Source organism: Saccoglossus kowalevskii, chromosome 8 (genome assembly GCF_978046115.1).
Source record: "Saccoglossus kowalevskii chromosome 8, keSacKowa6.1, whole genome shotgun sequence".
Taxonomy (NCBI): Eukaryota; Metazoa; Hemichordata; class Enteropneusta; family Harrimaniidae; genus Saccoglossus; species Saccoglossus kowalevskii.
Genome location: NC_140648.1, coordinates 29,798,508 through 29,819,330, shown reverse-complemented (window position 1 = coordinate 29,819,330; position 20,823 = coordinate 29,798,508). Strand labels below are relative to the sequence as shown.

At 36.0% G+C, this 20,823-nt stretch overlaps 1 protein-coding gene across 1 annotated transcript; it reads left to right on the top strand.

Annotated features, from left to right (window-relative positions):
* Window positions 1-1,095: 1,095 nt before the first annotated feature.
* LOC100367937 (uncharacterized) lies at window positions 1,096-19,464 on the top strand. Its single transcript, XM_085502469.1, has 12 exons — window positions 1,096-1,217; window positions 2,784-2,972; window positions 3,282-3,365; window positions 3,835-4,037; window positions 4,210-4,330; window positions 4,711-4,929; window positions 5,468-5,949; window positions 7,546-7,720; window positions 11,778-11,995; window positions 13,301-13,499; window positions 14,634-15,107; window positions 19,078-19,464. The coding sequence occupies exons 1-12, from the start codon at window positions 1,106-1,108 to the stop codon at window positions 19,251-19,253; spliced, it is 2,652 nt and encodes an 883-aa protein (XP_085358595.1). The 5' UTR covers window positions 1,096-1,105; the 3' UTR covers window positions 19,254-19,464.
* The last annotated feature ends 1,359 nt before the right edge of the window (window positions 19,465-20,823 follow it).

Below are 20,823 nucleotides of genomic sequence, written 5' to 3'. Positions count from 1 at the left end.
CGGAAATTGTGTACATTTGTTTAATTAACATTCGCTCGTTATTCGTCTGAATAGTTGTATCCATCACACTATAAAGAAAATAACAGTTATAAAGGCCGTGTTGTGTTTTTATATATATTTTTATATATGTTTTAACTAATCATAGATGAATACAATTCAAGATTAATGAAAAGGATTTTGCAATATTAAAGTTAAAATTAGTAAATAACTAGTATATAACATAAATCAACAGTTAACAATATGCTATTGTATGATAAAAAATATAATGCCAAAAAATGCTATTATTAGGACACAGCACAATATTAATAAAGGATTATTTTATATTTGACTCATTTATAAGTTTATTATATATATAGTGTTTCAACCCCATGTCATCCCGTAATAAATTGTTATATTGTCAACTTGGCTACATTTATAACCAACATTTTCTGAAACGTCAACAGTTTTATATTGACTTACAGTACAGCATGTATTTCGTCAAAATGTGCAAACTAAGGTAGAGCGCTACGCAAAATTAAAATATTGCCATTTCGTTCATTTTAACATATTTCATATACCATGTTACATTGATTAGGAAAATTAATTAAACATTTTATCATTGTTTTCTATGGCATAGAGATCTTAATATCTCAAAATTGTGCTTGATAACATGTGTAAAAATATATATAGTGTCTTACAACGTATCTTTTGATGCCTAGAAGTATTAAAAAAAATACAATATTTAGTGGGTTTTTGACAAGTAAATTTGTTTTCATTGAGGTCTATGGAAATCGCGGCTAAAATAGCATTGTTGGCATTTTATTTTAACGTTTTCCTCAAAAAAAATATTGACATAATATTAATATAAATGTTTATGTGCGGCAAAATTTCAAGGACAAAAATTTTTAAATGCAACAAGGGAATATTGTGATATTTGAAAAGTGCAATTATGCTATATTTGCGTATCGCTTCCCAGGGATACACATGTATTGACACGAATATAAAGTTATTTTTAATCCGTTAACTAAACACAACACACACGCGATCAGAGCCGTGATACTAGTAATATGGGTACACGTCGTCGTTAATATTGCACCAAATAAATGTTCTGCGAACGAGGATTGATATGCTGCGCATAAAAAGTGCGCGTAAGAACCAGCCATTTTGCGGCAATTTTTGTGTCGTTTTGGCAATGCAAGTCGCAATGAATTCTACCGATGTACGACCAAGTGACAGCGGTAAGTTTGAGTTCTGATTTCGCGAGTTAATTTTTAAATGCCGTTTCAACATTTGGTCGATAGGTGAAATTAGATTTTAACTCGCGTAAACACTTGCAATGTGGATTGTTTTTGAGGTGGTCTCGTGTTGCACCGTGTTGTACATGTATTACGAGCAACTTCGACACGTATCCAGTGTGACTCGTCGCTTATGTTATCACCCCCTGTCATCGCAACCAAATCAAATTATCAAGCATATATTGTTGGTGCTGGTGGACTTCTCAACCTAAAGTGTTGATCCACAGATTCGTTCCTTTGACTTCAGAACATACATATGTAACTGATAATACTACATCTGCTTCAGTGGCGTTTTCGATCTGTATCCGAAAAACGATAAATCCCATATTTTTTTTCTTACACAAAAACAACGTGTAACATCTTGTAGATGCAGTATATTTTTCTATAATCCTTTTAATTTTTGCGGCTAATTTTAATTAGCAATTTGGTAATTCAATAATATCCATGTACCAGAATGTTGTTCTGCTGGTTACTCATCCTAGTCTGGACTGCTGCTGTGCAGAAACTTTGCTCCTTAACCTTTTCACCACCAGACTTTCTCGCCCAAATTATTCTGCACTTTTTTCTTATATTCTTCAATATTTCTGGAAAGCAACCCTAATTTTGAAACAAAAAAAATTTAAGTAAATTTTCAGTTTTGAAATCTTAGCACCATGTAGTGGGTAATCATAGTCTGAAACCACCAGCCTATGTTAATGGATTTTTTAGGACAAGATTCTGTGAAAGATGCTCTGACTTTTAGGAGCTCGGGGACATTTCACTGCTACAAAATTTCACGATTTTCATAGACTTTTGTTTCTTGAAAAATTAAAGCAATTTACATTATTTAACTTGTACTCCTGGAACTGAAGGCTGAACATGCATTCTTGCTGAGTGATCTTAGTTGATGTAATGTATTCAGATAACTGACACTTGACATAGGAAAATTAAAACAAATTAAATCATGGGAAAAACACCATATTCTGTTCCAATTGTTTCTAATTTCCAAATTTATCTATAATTTTTCTTGAAAATATCACCAAAATTTATGTGCATACATGGAGATAACATCAGACCCAACATCTCGGCTACCGTTTGGGTGAGTACACTGGAAGTGACGCACAGACGATCCCTTGAAGAACCAATGTGAATGCAATACTTTGTTCAATTTGCCACAATGTTTTTTCCGTTGCTGATTATTTGTTTAATATTACAATGGTTGATCACATAGCCAAACGTCACAAACCTATCATGCTCTGTCTCTTCTTTTTTATTTGTTGCATGTTATCTTATAGATTGCATAATACTAATTTTAGTACAAAAATATATATGCCGTGTCATGGATTTATGGATATAAGTATGGTATTGCATTGACATTCATAGAGGTGTATGCTCCCCATAACATGTGTAGTAAAATTTGTGTGTCCTGCTCTCCAATAAAAATACTGATTTATTAGAGAAAATCAAATGATTTTCATAATTAGCTGTGATTGGTTTACTAACAAGGTGGAACCATTGTGCGTTTTTCAGATGGTAACCTCCAAGTTGATGACGTTCATAGGTGTGCGCAGTGCCAGATTGAATTTTATACATTGTCAGAATATGTGGCACATAAATATTACACCCATAGACTAAGAATAACTTTCACGACATGCAAGGAAAATCCACAAATAGTTTTACCAAGTCTGCAACCAATTGAGAAGGAAAACATAAATAAAGGTAATGCAAGTCTGGGAATGTCACATTTAAGTTTGTTGTCTGTTAAATATAAACATGTATGTGCCCATGGCAGGAATATGTGAAATTTATCTTGTCACATGACTGCTGGATGTACAACTACCGGGTATCACTGATATGTCACCGTATGAAAGCATATAACTGCCTCAGACCTGTATAGGGTAATGTGTTCTTTTGCCAACAAACGCCCTGCTTACTCCCTGTGACTAGACATTTTAATGATAATTTTGAAAATATTCTTGTATTATTCATGTGATGAAAAAAAAGTTGTTTTACTGATTACTTTGTCAGATGCATACGTATATGTAGCCATAGATGACTCAGCTGTTGATAATCAACAAAGTAGTGATAATAACTCAGGTGAACAACAACTTGGTGAGTTTAAAATATTCCATTCTCTAATCACCACTATAACGTACCATTACCTTTATATTCTGTTATGTCATTGCTATATATACAATCAGATGATAAAGTTTTATTCTATGGGCCCTGCCATTTTGTTGTAAAATTCGGCAATACAAAGTCCACTATTCTGGTGTTGCAGAATTTGTGATGTAAACATGCAAGTATGTTAATGGTAACCAGGGTTTTCTATAACAAATTTTGTTAAGAGGGAGGACAACTTTGTTACCATTTGGTAACACTCTATATTTGTTATAACTGATCTTAATCTACTGACTGTTCCAGGTTCTGTAAGAGGGCGCATTCTAAGGGTTATAATAACAGCAAATTCACTTATTTGTGTTCAGCTACTGTAATACATAATTCATTTATGGCGACAGTTTCACGCCGTAATTTAGTATCTGTGAGCACCAGTAAATTATTATGTTCTTTATATTTGCAGGCTTGAAGTGTGCAGATTGTGAGCGTACATTTCGTCATGAAGAAGCACTGGATAAACACCGTAGAGTGAACCATCAGATATATAGCTGTGAGAAGTGTAACATTACTCTCAAATCCATCTCTGCTGTCAAAGCACATGTCAAATCTCATTCACCAAGTGGTAAACCTTTTGTATGTGGGACCTGTAACAAATCTTTTAAATTGGTATGTACATCTATATGTACCGGTATGTACGGTAATACATTGAGAATATTCAATTAGTGACTGTATAAAAACTGACATTTTAATTTATGTAAAACAGAAATTTTTAAACATGTTTTAATTTTGTATTTGAATTCAGTTTGGTGTATCATGCTGGTATTTTGATTCATTGTAGGAAGCCATATTGAAAGCTCATCTAAAAGTGCACTCTGGTATAAGAGATTATAAATGTCCAGAATGTGGAGATAGTTTTAAAACTAAAGGTTCATTGGATAGGCATTTGAGAAGACATACAGGTAAATACATCATAGAGCCGGAAGCTGTGGTTATCGTATTTTTCAATCATCTAATGTTGAGGCGAAAGTCCTTTTGTGATACCATATGAGTAAACACATAATGATGTGTCATGCAATATTTGGATATATGGAATATATTGCATGATATGGAATCAAAAAATCATTTTCCAGTTGTCTAGGTGCCATGTGCATATGCAGAGCATGAGTGTCCTAACTTGGCTCAGTATATTAAAAAAAATTAACAGATTGACAAAAAAATTACAGCTTGTATACCTTTCACTATAGGATAAGTTGGCTGCATTGGCGTCCATTGCACTTAATCTATCATAACACCGGTACGTATCATTCATATCACAGAATGCAATTATGTTTGTTTTCAGATGAAAGACCGTTTGTATGTCCCGATTGTGGACGTAGTTTTCGTGAATCCGGTGCATTAACACGACACATCAAAGCGCCAACTGCTTGTCCATTAAAAGGAAAATCACCAGAACCGGAGGATGATACAACCTGTTCAAGTTATAACAGTTCTGCAAAAATACCTAGTATAACACATAATATTGGTACTAGACTTCAGACTAAAGTCAAGCAGGTGCAAGGTAATCACTCCACACTCTTAGAGATACATTATGCTAAATTCTTACAGACTTCAATGACTAATGCCTTTTGCACCATAATAATTGTCATTATACTACTATCAATTCCGTATTTGCTCATTTAGAAGCACATCTCCAATATAAGTGCATGTATTTTGACCATACACACAACTCTCTCATTTATGTAAGCGTATGTGCCACTGCCAGTAATGTGCAAAATATTGTATTCACTTAATCAGTAAACCTTGCCAGTATATTATTATATTGACAAATAGGTTGAAAAATTTGTATGTGTGAATGTACAGTGAATATTATATTTGCTTAGTTATCATATGCGCTTTAATAGGTAATTGTGTCTTTGGTCTAAATGAGTTGTTTTATTGATTCAATACAATAATAACATATTTGGTTTGTGTGTTCTTCTATTAATTAAAGAAGCACATCTGACATATTGTATATATAGCATGAATTAGAATGATGCTTAGAGTGATAAAGTAAAATAAATGCTTGATTAGTTGACACAGCTTCTTTACCTCTATAGAACAATTGAGTGCAACTGCGCTGCAGCAGCAGCAGCAACAACAACAACAACAACAACATGAGAGCATCGCTGAAGAGAATGTTATTCAGGCAGCTGAAAATGCAGAGAATTCCAGCCAAGTTTTGTACACAGAAAATGAACCAAAACAACACATTGAAATCATTGATACACGTGAAGCTGAAGTATTCCTGCCATTACAGTGCCGGGCATGCAGGGAGGTGTTTGACAACACTGATTCATTGAGGGAGCACCTCAAAATGCATATTGGCACTACACCTCATCGCTGTGGACTATGTATTTTTGCTACTCGGACACGTAATGGTCTGCAGGACCACATGATGAGTGCTCATAGCAAGAGACTCATAATTATAAATGAGGTAGATGAGGTGATGGAAGAAACTGAGCAGGCCACTGTGCAAGTTGTTGAAAACATGGAAACTGACAATGATGCGCAGATTGACATGGATAAAGAAGAGGAAGAGGTGAAGTGGGTTCAGTTCATTTAGTTTCTGTAACTGCATTTATATAGTATAATATAATATAGGAAACCTAGTTAATTGCTGAATCTATGTCTAGTATATTGGCATTCCTAGCTGCAGCTGAATCTGTAATGTCACTAATATAATGGCATTTTAGCTGCAGCTGAATCTGTAATGTCACTAATATAATGGCATTTTAGCTGCAGCTGAATCTGTAATGTCACTAATATAATGGCATTTTAGCTGCAGCTGAATCTGTAATGTCACTAATATAATGGCATTTTAGCTGCAGCTGAATCTGTAATGTCACTAATATAATGGCATTTTAGCTGCAGCTGAATCTGTAATGTCACTAATATAATGGCATTTTAGCTGCAGCTGAATCTGTAATGTCACTAATATAATGGCATTCCTAGCTGCAGCTGAATCTGTAATGTCACTAATATAATGGCATTTTAGCTGCAGCTGAATCTGTAATGTCACTAATATAATGGCATTTTAGCTGCAGCTGAATCTGTAATGTCACTAATATAATGGCATTTTAGCTGCAGCTGAATCTGTAATGTCACTAATATAATGGCATTTTAGCTGCAGCTGAATCTGTAATGTCACTAATATAATGGCATTTTAGCTGCAGCTGAATCTGTAATGTCACTAATATAATGGCATTTTAGCTGCAGCTGAATCTGTAATGTCACTAATATAATGGCATTTTAGCTGCAGCTAAATCTGTAATGTCACTAATATAATGGCATTTTAGCTGCAGCTGAATCTGTAATGTCACTAATATAATGGCATTTTAGCTGCAGCTGAATCTGTAATGTCACTAATATAATGGCATTTTAGCTGCAGCTGAATCTGTAATGTCACTAATATAATGGCATTTTAGCTGCAGCTGAATCTGTAATGTCACTAATATAATGGCATTCCTAGCTGCAGCTGAATCTGTAATGTCACTAATATAATGGCATATCTGGCTGCAGCTGAATCTATAATGTCACTAATATAATGGCATTCCTAGCCGCAGCTGAATCTATAGCTTAACACATCATAAAGCTTCCACAATAATTCGATTTGAATAGTATACATGTGTAAAGGTGTCAGCGAGCAGCATGTGATAACCAGTATAGTGGGAACCCTGGCTACAGCAGGTCTCTTGCTAGAATTAGCTTTAAAAGTAAAACACCTTACATATTTTAGTTTAATTAATATGACCCAAGGAATCCAACGACTTTATAGAAATAGGAATAAATAATTCATGGTGAAAAAAATAAGAATAGTGGGATATTTTTATATACATTTGCTGATCAGTAGATTGGTATAACATATATATACACCATCAATCCCTTCACTCTAATGCAGCTGATCACCATTAGAAAAATAGCAGACCCGTCACAGTTATCACTGTGATCTAGGTCACATTGCCATTCAGCATGACTGTATTTGGGCTTTTTGGCAAAATGAGCAGTGTTGCAAAGAGAAAACGTCATTGATCAAAATAAAATTTTATACCTTGTTATACCTAACAATTGATGAATAATTTTATTAGAGAAACGTTTCATTAGTGTGTTAAAATCCAACCGTTGTTTCACTTTTCAGAATGGTTCTTTTAGTGCTGCTGTTCAACAGTTTATTGAGTTGCAAGATACTGGTGATCCAGTGGAACCTATCAACTCTGGAATCCATGGTTACAGAGTCACACACAAGTGTTATCTGTGTCATCGCAGCTTCCGTGGTAAAAGTTATCTCCGTGCTCACCTTCGGAAACATACTGGTGAGTGTTGTACTACTATGTAGCTGTTGAATACAGTCAATTACATTCTTTCAAATTCTACTATTATTGTCAAACCTGTGTTAGTGATCACCTCACCACTACCTGCCTATAGTGATCATTTTTACGCCGTCCCAAGGAATAACGTATGAGCAACCTGTGTATAAAGACCACCTGTCTTATGCATCCACTCTTTCAGCAATATTATTGCAGATTTGCCTTTTAGGAACCAAAATTATTATTATTATTGCCAATTTTTAAGTCAAATTTATTTGATTTTAATTTTGATCAGCTCAAATAAATGTGTAGCATAAATATGGCTGAATGTAGTTAAAGTGTTTTTGTTGCAATAGTTCATGACTTCCATGTCATTATTTTCTAGTTACATACATGATAAATGTATGATTTGGCAGTCCATAAAAATCCACCTGTCAATTTAATAAGAAGTCCTTTTGGTGGTCGCTATAAACATGTTTGACTGTACTACCGTACATTCACTGTACTTGCCAATCCCCTCCACCTGTGATAAGAGATTATCTAAAGAAGTCTACGTGATAGGATACATGTATTGTGTAACTGTCATCAAACTTATTTTCTTCTCCCAAAATAGATATCTTGTATAGTAACATTTGTTGTCCAATGTTTTTCAAATACTGAAACTTTCACACTGAAATCTCGGCCTGAGCATGTTGATTTGTGTTGTGATGGCCGACTGGCAACCACTTCAATTATGCAGTTTTTTTCCCCGCACTTGTGTTTATTATCTATTAGAATTCATGCTATCCAGTTATGTATAAACAGTGGTACACAGAAAATTGTTTTTGTGCATATAGATGAAAGTTGATTTTTGTAAAATTTAATCCAAGATGCCCAATTGGGAGGTATGTAAATGTGTCGAAATGGGCGTAGTGCGAGTGGTTAGTGCTAGTAGCACTAATCCGAAAAAGTACTAGATCTAGTGCTAAAATGGCACTAGATCTAGCGCTAAAATGGCACTAGATCTAGCGCTAAAATGGCACTAGATCTAGTGCTAAAATGTACATAGTGCGAGTGGCATTGATATCGCGTTGTCAACGACGTCGAGACATCCCGTAATTGTCCGAAAATGAATTAATATTTACGTAAATTGTTGTATCTTTCATTCATTGGAAATGTGCTGCAGTGGGAAAATTGAGAATGTACATGAATGTCATTGTCCATGTTTGTCGTAATAGACCTTTGAAACAACGCGATCGGCCGGGAAACTAGCTCCACGGACAGTGAAACTGCAGGTCAAACTTCGCAATTTTTACAAATTGTGAATAGATACACTGTATGAAATGGTATTGTGTGGAAGTTTGTGTTTTCAGCTGTGGTGTATATGAACTTGTAACTTGTATGTAAATGGTGGAATTCAGCGTTGACGCTGACGTGCCGTTTTATTTCTAGTCGGCGCCACACTTAATGAAAATAGATCTTCAATGAAATTATGATGCCATATATGAACTAAATAAAAAAATTGTATACTCCTAGTCTAAGTCCCGGGTCCCTGTAAAGCTCGGTGGATTTTTTGTGTACGGTACCCTGTGAATGGGCATGTTGCTCAGTACCGCTGGGAACCAGACAGAAAATGATCCGTTGTCTGGTTGTCATGACATTGACCTTTGCGGACATAATCAACCATTGATAAAAGTGGATTCACGCAATCCTGTTGTTACATTGTACCATGGAGGTACTAACGGAAGGAGCCACAACGCCTCTCAAGTGGCCATTTAAGCCTCTTAACTGGCTTATTTCCTTTTGTTTTAACCCAAGTTAATACTGATAAGAACACTGTCTAGTTCATCTTTGATGTCAATGATAGTTTGCGATTGCTTACACAAATAACCAGTTAGCGGAATATGATATAACCTCGCTGATTTTTTAACATGACCATATAATATATGTCTAGACACTTTCTCTGCAATGATATTTTTTAGTAGTCCTTAGGATTGTTTGTTCTAGACTCTCGAAATTTTGTTCTTGTTACAGTTGCTAATAATTAAAACATGTGAAATCTGTTGAATTTCCGGTTGTGAAATGCGTATTTTAACCCTTCACAGCTAAACAAACCCAGTGCGCATATGTGATGACCGTAGTTCATAATGCGTCGATTTTTCGGCGAGTTTTTAAAGTTTTTTTTTTTTAAATATTTTGGCGTAATTTTCAGACATTCCAATCTTTCCTGACGCCTAAAATAGTCTATTTAAGTTTTTATTCAAGAGCGTGTTTATTGTTACTAGCGTGAATGGGTAAGCTTTGTTTGGACAAAGAGCTGTTATCACTGTAAACAATATTAAATTATTCTTCTAATGCTCAGTTCATCTTTTGAAAACAACTATTTTTTGATTTGAAAAAAAAATCATGCCATTTTCCCATCAAAATCCAAGCCAAAAGATTGTACTACAACATCGGCAAATCTCTTCCGCTTTGTGTTCAACATATTTAAATGAGCTATGGTGATTTGAACACGTTGGCATCCTCCAGCATTTTGATTGGTTAATTAGCGATTTGACCTTTTAGCTGAACTCATGCAAGAGAAACATGGCGGATACCCTACAGCATCGAGCGTTTTATGCGATCGGAATCATTTGCTTACGATGAAACTAAGTTGAATTTTATTTGAATTTCATAACAATTCAACGAATTTATTTTTTGTGCGTTATTATAATCACTACTGACTAATATTCAACAATTGTGAAACGCAGCATGACCGGCTTGCGCAACCATGATCATTTGGGGCTACTACGCCAGTTGTGTTCGTTTTTCTTTGAAACTTCGTTGAGAATATACTTTCGTTATCAATAAAATAAAAACAAATATATTTGAAAAATGACACTGGGCGACATTGTAATGAAATTTCAGGCAGTCTACTTTTTAATTCAGCAAGAATTATTAATTATTGTTAATTCTGCAATAGTTTCTTTCGTCTTGGGTGGCCCAACTGACGGTGTTGAAAGTCTGCATAGTTAGATACTTCAATGATGAAAATGGAAGTCCCCAAAAAATATTTGATGATTATTTTTTGAAATTTTGAGCCCAAAATAAGTGCCCACCAGCCGTGAAATCCCCAGGGCGATTTTTCGGATGACGAATTTACGGCAGAATATAAAGAAAGTATTATTATGGACATCTGGCCTATATTGCCGATGTTTTATACTGTTTTGTAGTTTGCATATGAAAGTGGATGCCCTCCTATTATTCGACGTCGTTGACAATGCGATAACAATGCCACTCGCACTGTGCACATTTTAGCGCTAGATCTAGTGGCATTTTAGCACTAGATCTAGTGCCATTTTAGCACTAGATCTAGTACTTTTTCGGATTAGTGCTAGTAGCACTAACCACTCGCACTACGCCCATTTCGACACATTTACATACCAATTGGTACCGGTCATTTTGGTTGATTACAATCTTCAATATTTTTGCAATATTCTGCTTATATCCCAGTTATTAAGGAAGAATGCTACACAAAAGTAAAATATTGATACATCAATGTTACAAGGATGAAGAAACTGAATTAAAAATATGGGCTCACCATTCTCAGTTCAGAGAAAATTGATCAATGAAATACCGGGTACAATGAAAAGTTTTATTTCTTATGTTTTACTATCGTTTTTAAATGGCAATAGTTTGCCCGATGACATATGGCGAATAAAAAGATATATGGGTAGTGTCTTACAAGGTACTATATGATTTTTAGTATTATTAAACAATTGACAATATTTTTAGTGGATTTTTAATGAGAAAATGTGTTTTCATTGTGATCTGCAGAAACCACTGCTTCAATGGTGTTTTTTTTCCACATTATTTTATCAGATTGACAATGTAAATCAAAAAAATTAAAAAATAATTAATTTTAGACAGATTTTGGTATGAAATATTGTCACTGCTATATGTGCTAAAACATGCATACATATTAAAAATTTATGAATAGCACTCTACCTTAATATACTAATTGAGATATATTACAAATACATGTAACCAGACTCGCAGTAAGATATCTAATTTTCTACCTTATTTCTACTTTATTGAATGATAGGTGAAAAACCTTTTGAGTGCACATACTGTCCAAAGAGATTCCGTTGTAAAGATTTTCTAAATAAACACTTATTGATTCACACCAACGAAAGAAGATACAAATGTGGTGAATGTGGTAAACTATACAAACGTATCACACATGTGAAAGAGCATCTAAGAATCCATTCAAATGAGAGACCGTATGTGTGTGAACATTGCAGTAAAGGCTTTAAAACCAAGGTAAGTCTATATTATACCTTGTAAAGTTAAGATTCCATCAGCATAGATATGCCACATTGAAATGTTTTTGGTTTGATTCCATAAGTATATAGTGACTTATGTATAAGCTTTATTTTCAATTATAATTATTTGAACATTACGTGACCAGTTATTAAAAGCTACCGGTATTATTATACATCTGTCACCTTAACGCCATAAGTTACAGCGTGTCGTAATTTTGCGTTATTACACTGGGTATTTTCATTCTACCGCGAATAACAAATATGAATTGATTACGTCCATAAATGTCCTCTAATAATAAAAACAAGCATGACTGCCCTCATGGTTTGACCGGACCCCACACCACACAAAGAAGTTCGCCAAATCTGTTCTAAACGTTTTGGATTTTGACATTCGCATGATGTATTCCTGAGATGTATACGGTAATAATAAGGTTATTACGAGGATACTGCAAAGTATTCACTCAGACAGTGCGCGTTGGTCGATACTTCCACTGTACTTTCTTCGTGCATACTTTGCAGTATCAACAAGACATGGGTCCACTACATGTATGTACTTGCATATGGTATGAGGTATACAATAGACTGGTGATTAAGGTTTTGTGACTAGATTCTCAGGAATACATGCATCATTGGTGCTAGGAATATATTTGCTACAGAGACCTGGTACTGAATAGTTGCCAACTATTGATAATGTATGATATTTTGTTTGTACAGCTGTTCATACCTACAGCATAGTCTTGGTGTAACTTAAACTGATCACCACCACACTTTCTTGCCCAAATTATTCTGCACTTTTTTCTTATAAAAAAAAAATTTAAGTCAATCTTTAGCCTTTACTTCAAAAATTTCACTATTTTTGTCCCAATCGTCTGAGGGAAAGTGCATTATGTGATGAAAAGACGGAAGGGGTGGAGGAAAAGTTAATATTCAGCTAGCCTAAATTAAAGCTTTAGCTTCCTTTCAAAACCGCTACATATCTAAATTGTGTTGAGTAATCGGCCTGAATATTTTAATAACATTGGTAACTACTACTACAAAGAACAAGTTGAAATTATATCTGCATTCTGACATAAACTGTATCATATAGATGAAATCAGAAACGTCATTTTGCATTATCAAAAAATGTCTTGCATTTTATCCATTCTTATGGAATCTTAGCTTTAGTCTCGGCTGTGGAAATGTAAATAATATCTCAGCAAAGAAAAGCTCATTAGACTTAGTACCAGAAATTATTTACCCAGTTGAATTTCTTACCCTGATTATTATTTGTAATTTACAGTGCTTATATTTTTTTGTTTTCAAGAATATTTTACAGACGCATTTGAGAACACACACTAATGATGCTCCATGGAAGTGTCAATACTGCACTAAATCTTTTAAAGAAAAGGCATCAGTAGTGAGACATGAACGAAGTCACACTGGGGAGAGACCATTCAAATGTGAACGTTGTGGCAAAGGATTTGCTGAGCATGGTACACTGAGGAGGCATGAACGATCAAAAGGTATAGATGTGCTTGTTGTACACACCATTAACACATGGCAATGCAATCACTGTACTGAAATTAACCTGATCTATATACCATATATGACCCCCAAATTAAATTGTATGTGACATTTCTATTTCTTTTTACTATCTTTAGGAAACTGACAAGTGGTTTCTAAAATATTGTAATTGTTTGGTTCTCATTATCAATTACAAACATCTTAGGGACGACGTCAAAAGATCGATGTCTGATAAAAAACTTAATTCCTTCAGTTTTTTTCCAAACCCCCCTACCCCCCACTGAAACTTAATTGATAAATATTGGTCATGGCGTCAGACTACATTCACCATTAAATACAAATTGATAATCGGACAGTAGTATTGCATAGCAGTTGGGTGTCGGGAGTGTGAAAAGACTTTACAAATGCACCTCATTTGACGCACAGATTTACACTCGAACCAAACCATTTTTCTTTTTTTTCCCCTTTTTGGTTATTTCTGTCCATGATTGGAGAGAAAAAAAATCAACTACAAATACTCCAAGATTTTTTTGACTTCAGTAAAAAATAAAATCGTTTTTGTAGGATGGAAACTTTTTGAGGTCAAAACCCCCCCACCCCCAAACTAAAGGAAATAAGTTTTTTATCCGACATCGATCTTTTGACGTCGTCCCTTACGGTATTGTGTTACTGATTATTGGAACAGCATAAGATGATAAACCATCTGATATGCAAGGTCAATACATGAACGGAATTGTGTGTGAATCAACACTATTCAGTGTTGTTCCAGATTTTGACAGATTGTCTAACCATCAAATCCATTGTATTTTCACTTTACTTCAGGTCCCGAACATGTTTGTTTGTTTTATGTGTAACTGAAATATAAGCGCTAACAATACATTACATTTTGTAATAGCATACAAGTGTGCATGTATTGACATTTCATGTTTATTGTATTGCATGAAGACCAGAATGTTGACCCCCTTATTGTGCACATCATCCCTGTCCTTGCCCAGTTATCACACAATGCAAGGCAGTATTTCACCCTTTATTCCATAAATAATTAGTGTTTTAGAATTCTAAGATGGATTTTCTTGTATGTAGGATAAGCACATATCGCAATATGATTCAATCTGAATGTTTTATTTTCGCAGTCCCCTGCAAGCCTTCGGCAGAACCTGCCGAGGTTTTTGCTGGTCCTGAACCTAGAGTTTCCAACAAAGAGGAATCAGATTTGAGAAACTCTGAGAATATCATCTCTAGCAAAGATGATTGTGGGTCTGTGTCGGTGGTGTTAGCTTCTAAGGACTATGATTCAAGAGAAGACAGTACTGTAGCCGCATCTGTGTTGGCTGAGTTCTCTTCAGTGGTTGCTAACACACAGGAATACATCATAAATATTGTGGAAACAAGTGGAGATGGAACAGTGCCTAATGTGAGATCCACGGACGAAGAGGTTGTACAGACTGTCTTGTTGACAGAATCTATGCTCGCAGATGAACAGTCGCAGTTACAACCAGAACAGCAACAACAAACGCAGCATCATCAGGAAATAATGCAGCATTCGCAGCAAGTCACGGAACAGGAATGTTGTGAAATGGAGCAAGAAACTATGCAGAGTGTAACAGGTTTGTGTGATTCAAACTGCCTGTGTAAGGCAAATCAAAACTATCACTAAATACTTTTCATAATCTGCTAAATGCTTTCAAGAATAGCCGATATAAATGGTATAAAACAGTGTCTGCTGGCAAATGTGTTAGTCTTACAATGTATGTCACTGTGCAAGATGGTTTTAACTTAATAGTGACATGCTCACATGTACCTAATGTATATCCCTACGCACATCCATTTGCAACCAACGTAATTAATTCATATATAAACAAGTAACCTGTAGAATACTGTGTGGGTAATATTTTTTATATTGATTTTTGTTGCATTTGCAGCAAATAGTTACCAAACAATGAGAAATCTATAGGATTGAATATACCACACAGCTGGCTTCACATGCATTGTTCATAGTTCATATGGTGCTTACACCAGGATTTAATTACAGCACCTAGGCGGTATGTCGTTACAGCTTAATGTTCGAGTAATCGCAAGAAATTGACATGACAATAGAAATTCATTAAAGACTGCCACTCCCATGCAATTAACATCGAGTGAAATTCCTGGGATTGAAACATATATTTTGAAGTCACTGATGTAGGCAACGAATAACTGCAAGTTGACATAAAGACGAGGTAGTTTATTTAATCAGTGGTAAACTAGAGGCTGAAATTATAATTAATTTGTTTATTTCAATTTCTCCTGACGTCAAATAGAATACACTGGTGAAACACGGTAGTAACTGCGGGTGAAAGGATTTTTTGGGGTGTAGTTTACATTGTATATGGAGTGGTAGGGTCGGGTGTAATGTGTTCATTTCCAACTATTATGAAGTCACGTAGAATTTCACTTAATTTATTTTTGCTGACATGTTTTCAAGCATTACATGTGAATCTAATTTTCACTGCGCTGTGTCTCAATATAGTATGAGGGAAATGGCATATTCACTGGAATTTATTTCAGGGGAAAAATGTTTTCAGTGATAATGAAGTATTATGACAGATACCCTCCCCGTGGCTTTCATTGCGTATGGAAGTTATTTTCACAAGTGATGCGGTGTATCCTGCTGCCGTACTTTCACGAGCGAAGCCACGGGGAGGGTGTGGGGTTCTGTTATTATACACATGTCCCATATTTGATTATTTCATATTAAAAAAAGAACGTGCAACAAACCGGGATAGAAATTTAGATCGGGGAACCCAATTGCCCATTAATATGCTCCACGACAGTGCTGCGACCTAGCAACGCTTGTCAGTGTAGAACGCGTGTCGCTGTACGTGTGAAAATAAAATAATCAGACGTCTAATTTAAGTCATTGTCCGAATAAATAACTCGTGGATGTTTAAGCGCGGTGGTCGTAGCACAACGCGTGTTCGAATTTCATGTAAATAAACAATGCATTTTACACGCGTTGTATACGTCGCTGTGAGTCCCATATCGAACAGGACGCGACACGACGACTGTCGCCCTTTAGTTGGGACCACGACAGAACCAGAACTTAAACTGGGCGACTACGATACACGGTTGATGTTGAAGTTAAAAGTTCCTCCACAGATCTGTGCATTGGCAAACATGCCGTGCAACTGCGGTACTCCACTGACGGAATGACTTTCGTTGAAATCGGTCATCGCTGACTCGTGAGCTGCACACTACAACCTCGTTTGTGATGTTGCTTGCTTGTCGTGGATAAACAAGAGTCTTGGTTACCGGTTAAATTTTGCTAATTTGGCGTTGGTAATCTTTATTTGGAACTGAGTAACGCCGCAACGTCGCCAGCAGAAACCTCATGGTATATCGATGTTGATGGTTGCGGCTCCATATTAATCCGAGATTTTACTGTGGGTCCAGGCAGCGGGTGGATCTTCCGAGAGCCCTTCAAGATTTATAAAACTCAGATTCCAGGTGGTCAACAAACATTAAGTTCTCCCAATCCTAGTATTCTATGTGATGTACATCTAACATGCCAAAAATGCTGGTGAACGATTTGAACCTGACAAAAATACTTGAAATAGATACCAGGAAGGGGAGGGGGGTAAAAGAAAAGTTATATAACATTTTATTATTCAATAACTTATTAAAATACACAAGTTTGTCCAACTCCCTGTGATACAACACCTCAGACATAGCTCATTGTACTCGGCTGGAGTGTGGGCAAAAAGTTACTATTTGAATTTTTGATATCTTTTTTCATTAATGAGAAAGTTGACCCCGAAGTTAGAGTAACTGTTCAGCAGGAATGGCTTTTTAACTCTTCTGTGATTTTTTTTTTGGCTTGGCTGATTTTGTCACGGTTCATACTTGACAGGCAGGTCGTACCATCACTAATTGGAAAAACAATCCTGACCCACCGCTACCATGGCAACAGCCAAAGTCTTGTAATAGCAGTGCCCAAATGATCATGCCTTTTATTTTGGCTACGTTGCGCACTGGTAAGAGATCACCGGCGCCGACATTGTTACCACTGTCAACGGAATCCCAACGCAGCTTTGAACTTTGAATAAAATGTAAATGCTGCTTCCAATCTAGAAAATACTATCGCAAAACGATTGGAAATTATACATTTAACGGCTGAATACGTCCTAACAATAAAATAAAGTGACTTCTAATGACTGCCATGTTATTTTGCAAACCTCGTATAAGGTGCCCGGTTTTAGTTATAAACAGACGTTAGCTTCACGTTCATGTCCCTTCCATGATAACAGCCGAAAACATATTGCTTGTTTTTTACCGGTTTTCATTGGCAACCGAAGTATTTTTATTTTGTAAACAAATTTTCGTCTGCTATTTTTATTCAGTTCAAATCGTTCAGCAACATTTTTGGCATACTAGGTGTACATCACATGGAATACTACGATTGAGAGAACTTGATGTATGTTGACTGATTTTTATCATAGTACAAAGTACCAGGAAGTTACTCAGTTCCAAATAAAGATTACCAACGTCAAATGAGCAACATTTGACTGGTAATCAAGATTCATGTAATCCATGGCTAACAAGCAACATCACAAGCGAAGTTGTAGCATGCAGTAAGTCATCCCGTCAGTGGAGTACCGCAGTAACACGGCATGTTTGCCATCAGCATTGTATTCAAACGAATCACGTGGTGTGCCGTTCTCGTTCAAACCCTGGATTCGATCAATAGGGGAGTCCCATTAAAAAAACACCTTGCAAATCATGCAAGTTCAACATTTTCAAACCAATATACTAAAACAGAAATGCTCAGAGATGTAAATGAAGGATAGATATTACTTTTCACTATACACATCTCTGTTGATACTATTCCTCACATATTCTACTCCCAATTACTCCTGCGTAAAATGGACTAGCCTCTTCATGTTGACATTCAGACTAAAATCACGTGACAGGCTGTTAAAATTGGCTGTTGCATACTCTTTCGCCGGTCTGGAAAATGTGTTTAATTAACTCACATTCAAGCAACAATGCAGATTTCCCAGTGGGAGTGAGACTATTCAAACTCTGCCACTAAAAAATAGGGGTGTTTTCAGCAAAAAACGAATAACCCTGGAATACACACAATATACTGAATTTCGGAACAAATCGTGCATTACTTACAGCAGCAGAATACCACAGAAATATCAGACGAAACATGAAAACACTATATATTGTATTTCAGCCTGAACCCTCTATATTGCAATTCAAGGAATTAACCCCATATGTGCATCCATTTCCCACCTTGGTATCACCCACCCCTGAAAACAAACTCTTAATACCACGCTGAAGCGTTTGGTAATAAATACCGCAGTAACATTTCTAAAAATAACTACAATCCATGGTTATTTACTCGTATTAACCATATTTCATATTTATACAATCTAACTTTTTAACAGTTTTGTGTTGTAATCAAGTCTGCAGAATCTATGAAAATTTAATTAAAATTCCAACATTTCCATAATTTAACACTTTTTTTCTGTTGCATCTTGCTAAAATAGAAAAGTTTATTTTCGTATAATCCGTTTTTCTCCTACCTTCCAGTGTCAAGTGGTCTTAGTGAGGAGCAGGCAAGTAATGAGATTGTACAGCAGGTTGCTATGACAACAGGAACAGAAGATTCATTCGTTGCTATGAAAGACTGTAGTGAAGTGATTGTTAGAAGTGCTCAACCTCATGAAGATCAACCCGAGTTAGAAACTGTTGTAGTGGAGATGTAAATGTTTTTACACTTATTGAATATGATTTGTTCAGCATATTGACATATAAATCTGGTACCTGGAGTGCTGTTTGTTTTTCTTTATGGGTGGTTTGCATGTAGCAAATTGGTTCTATCTCTGACAAATTGCCATTATTATATACAGTAATTTGCTTTGTATTTATTACATAAAAGTATGTTATGCTAATATATAATATATAAGCTTCATCCCAGTTGACTTTGCAATGGTTGTTTTTCCGTATCAACTATATATAATTTTATAAATATTACTGGTATATCAGTAATTTCAAACATTCACCAATGTGCATCTTGGTGTTAAGATCGAATATACAGACTTCGCTGTTTATAATTCTCCCAATCTCAACTGGACAGCACACAGCACAGTTTCTGTGATGTACCACTGGTCTCCGAATTGTCATAAAATCATAAAACTGTGATTCCCCCCCCCCCAAAAAAAAACAAACAGCAAAATCTTTTTAGCAATGGCTATAAATTTTCATTAAAGAAACAGCATTCCAATATGCAAATGAATACAGAACAGCTGAATTTATGATGACAAGCTGTGAAATGGATACATAGGATTAATAAAGGTGAGGAACATGAATCTCACATTTGCAGGATTATTTCAACTTGGTTTTCTCATGACAATGTTTACCAATCAACCAACCCCACAGTAATTCCTGCTGAATAGGGAAGCCAACAATGTTGACTTCCTGGTCTACCCAACAATTACCCTCTGTTGAATGAAAAAGCCTACAATGTTTAAACCTTATCTGACTCCAGTTACTTTCTGCTGAATGGAAGAGTTGACAATGTTACCCTTTTCTGAATAATAAAGCCACCAATGTTTAACCCCAGCCTATCCCTCCCGAATGAAAGAAACTAAGTTTTACCCCCTGGCTTACAGCAGGTGTTCCACCACCTGAATGGATCAGACTACAATGTTTGCTTCCTAGCCTACCTCAGTTACCTCCACCACCTGAATGTTCTTACATTCAGGTGGTGGAGGTAACTGAGGTTACAATGTTTGCTTCCTAGCCTACCTAGTTACCTCCACCACCTGAATGTTCTTACATTCAGGTGGTGGAGGTAACTGAGGTTACAATGTTTGATCCCTAGCCTACTTCAGTTACCAACTCCACCTGAATGGAAGAGCCTACAGTGTTTTCTCCCTAGCCTACCTCAGTTACCTTTACCTTCACCTGAATGGAAGAGCCTACAGTGTTTTCTTCCGAGCCTACCTAGGTTACCTCCACCACCTGAATGGGAGAGCCTACAATGTTTACTCCCACCACCTAAATACAATACTAGTAGCTTAAAATATGTTTGCTTCCTAGCCTACTTCAATTACCCCCCACTACCTGAATGGATTAGACTACAATGTTTGCTGCCTAGCCTAGCTTAGTTACTTTCACCTGAATGGAAGAGCCCTAGTGTTTTCTCCCTAGCCTACCTCAGTTACTTTCACCTGAATGGAAGAGCCCTAGTGTTTTCTCCCTAGCCTACCTCAGTTACCTTCACTTGAATGGAAGAGCCCTAGTGTTTTCTCCCTAGCCTACCTCAGTTACCTT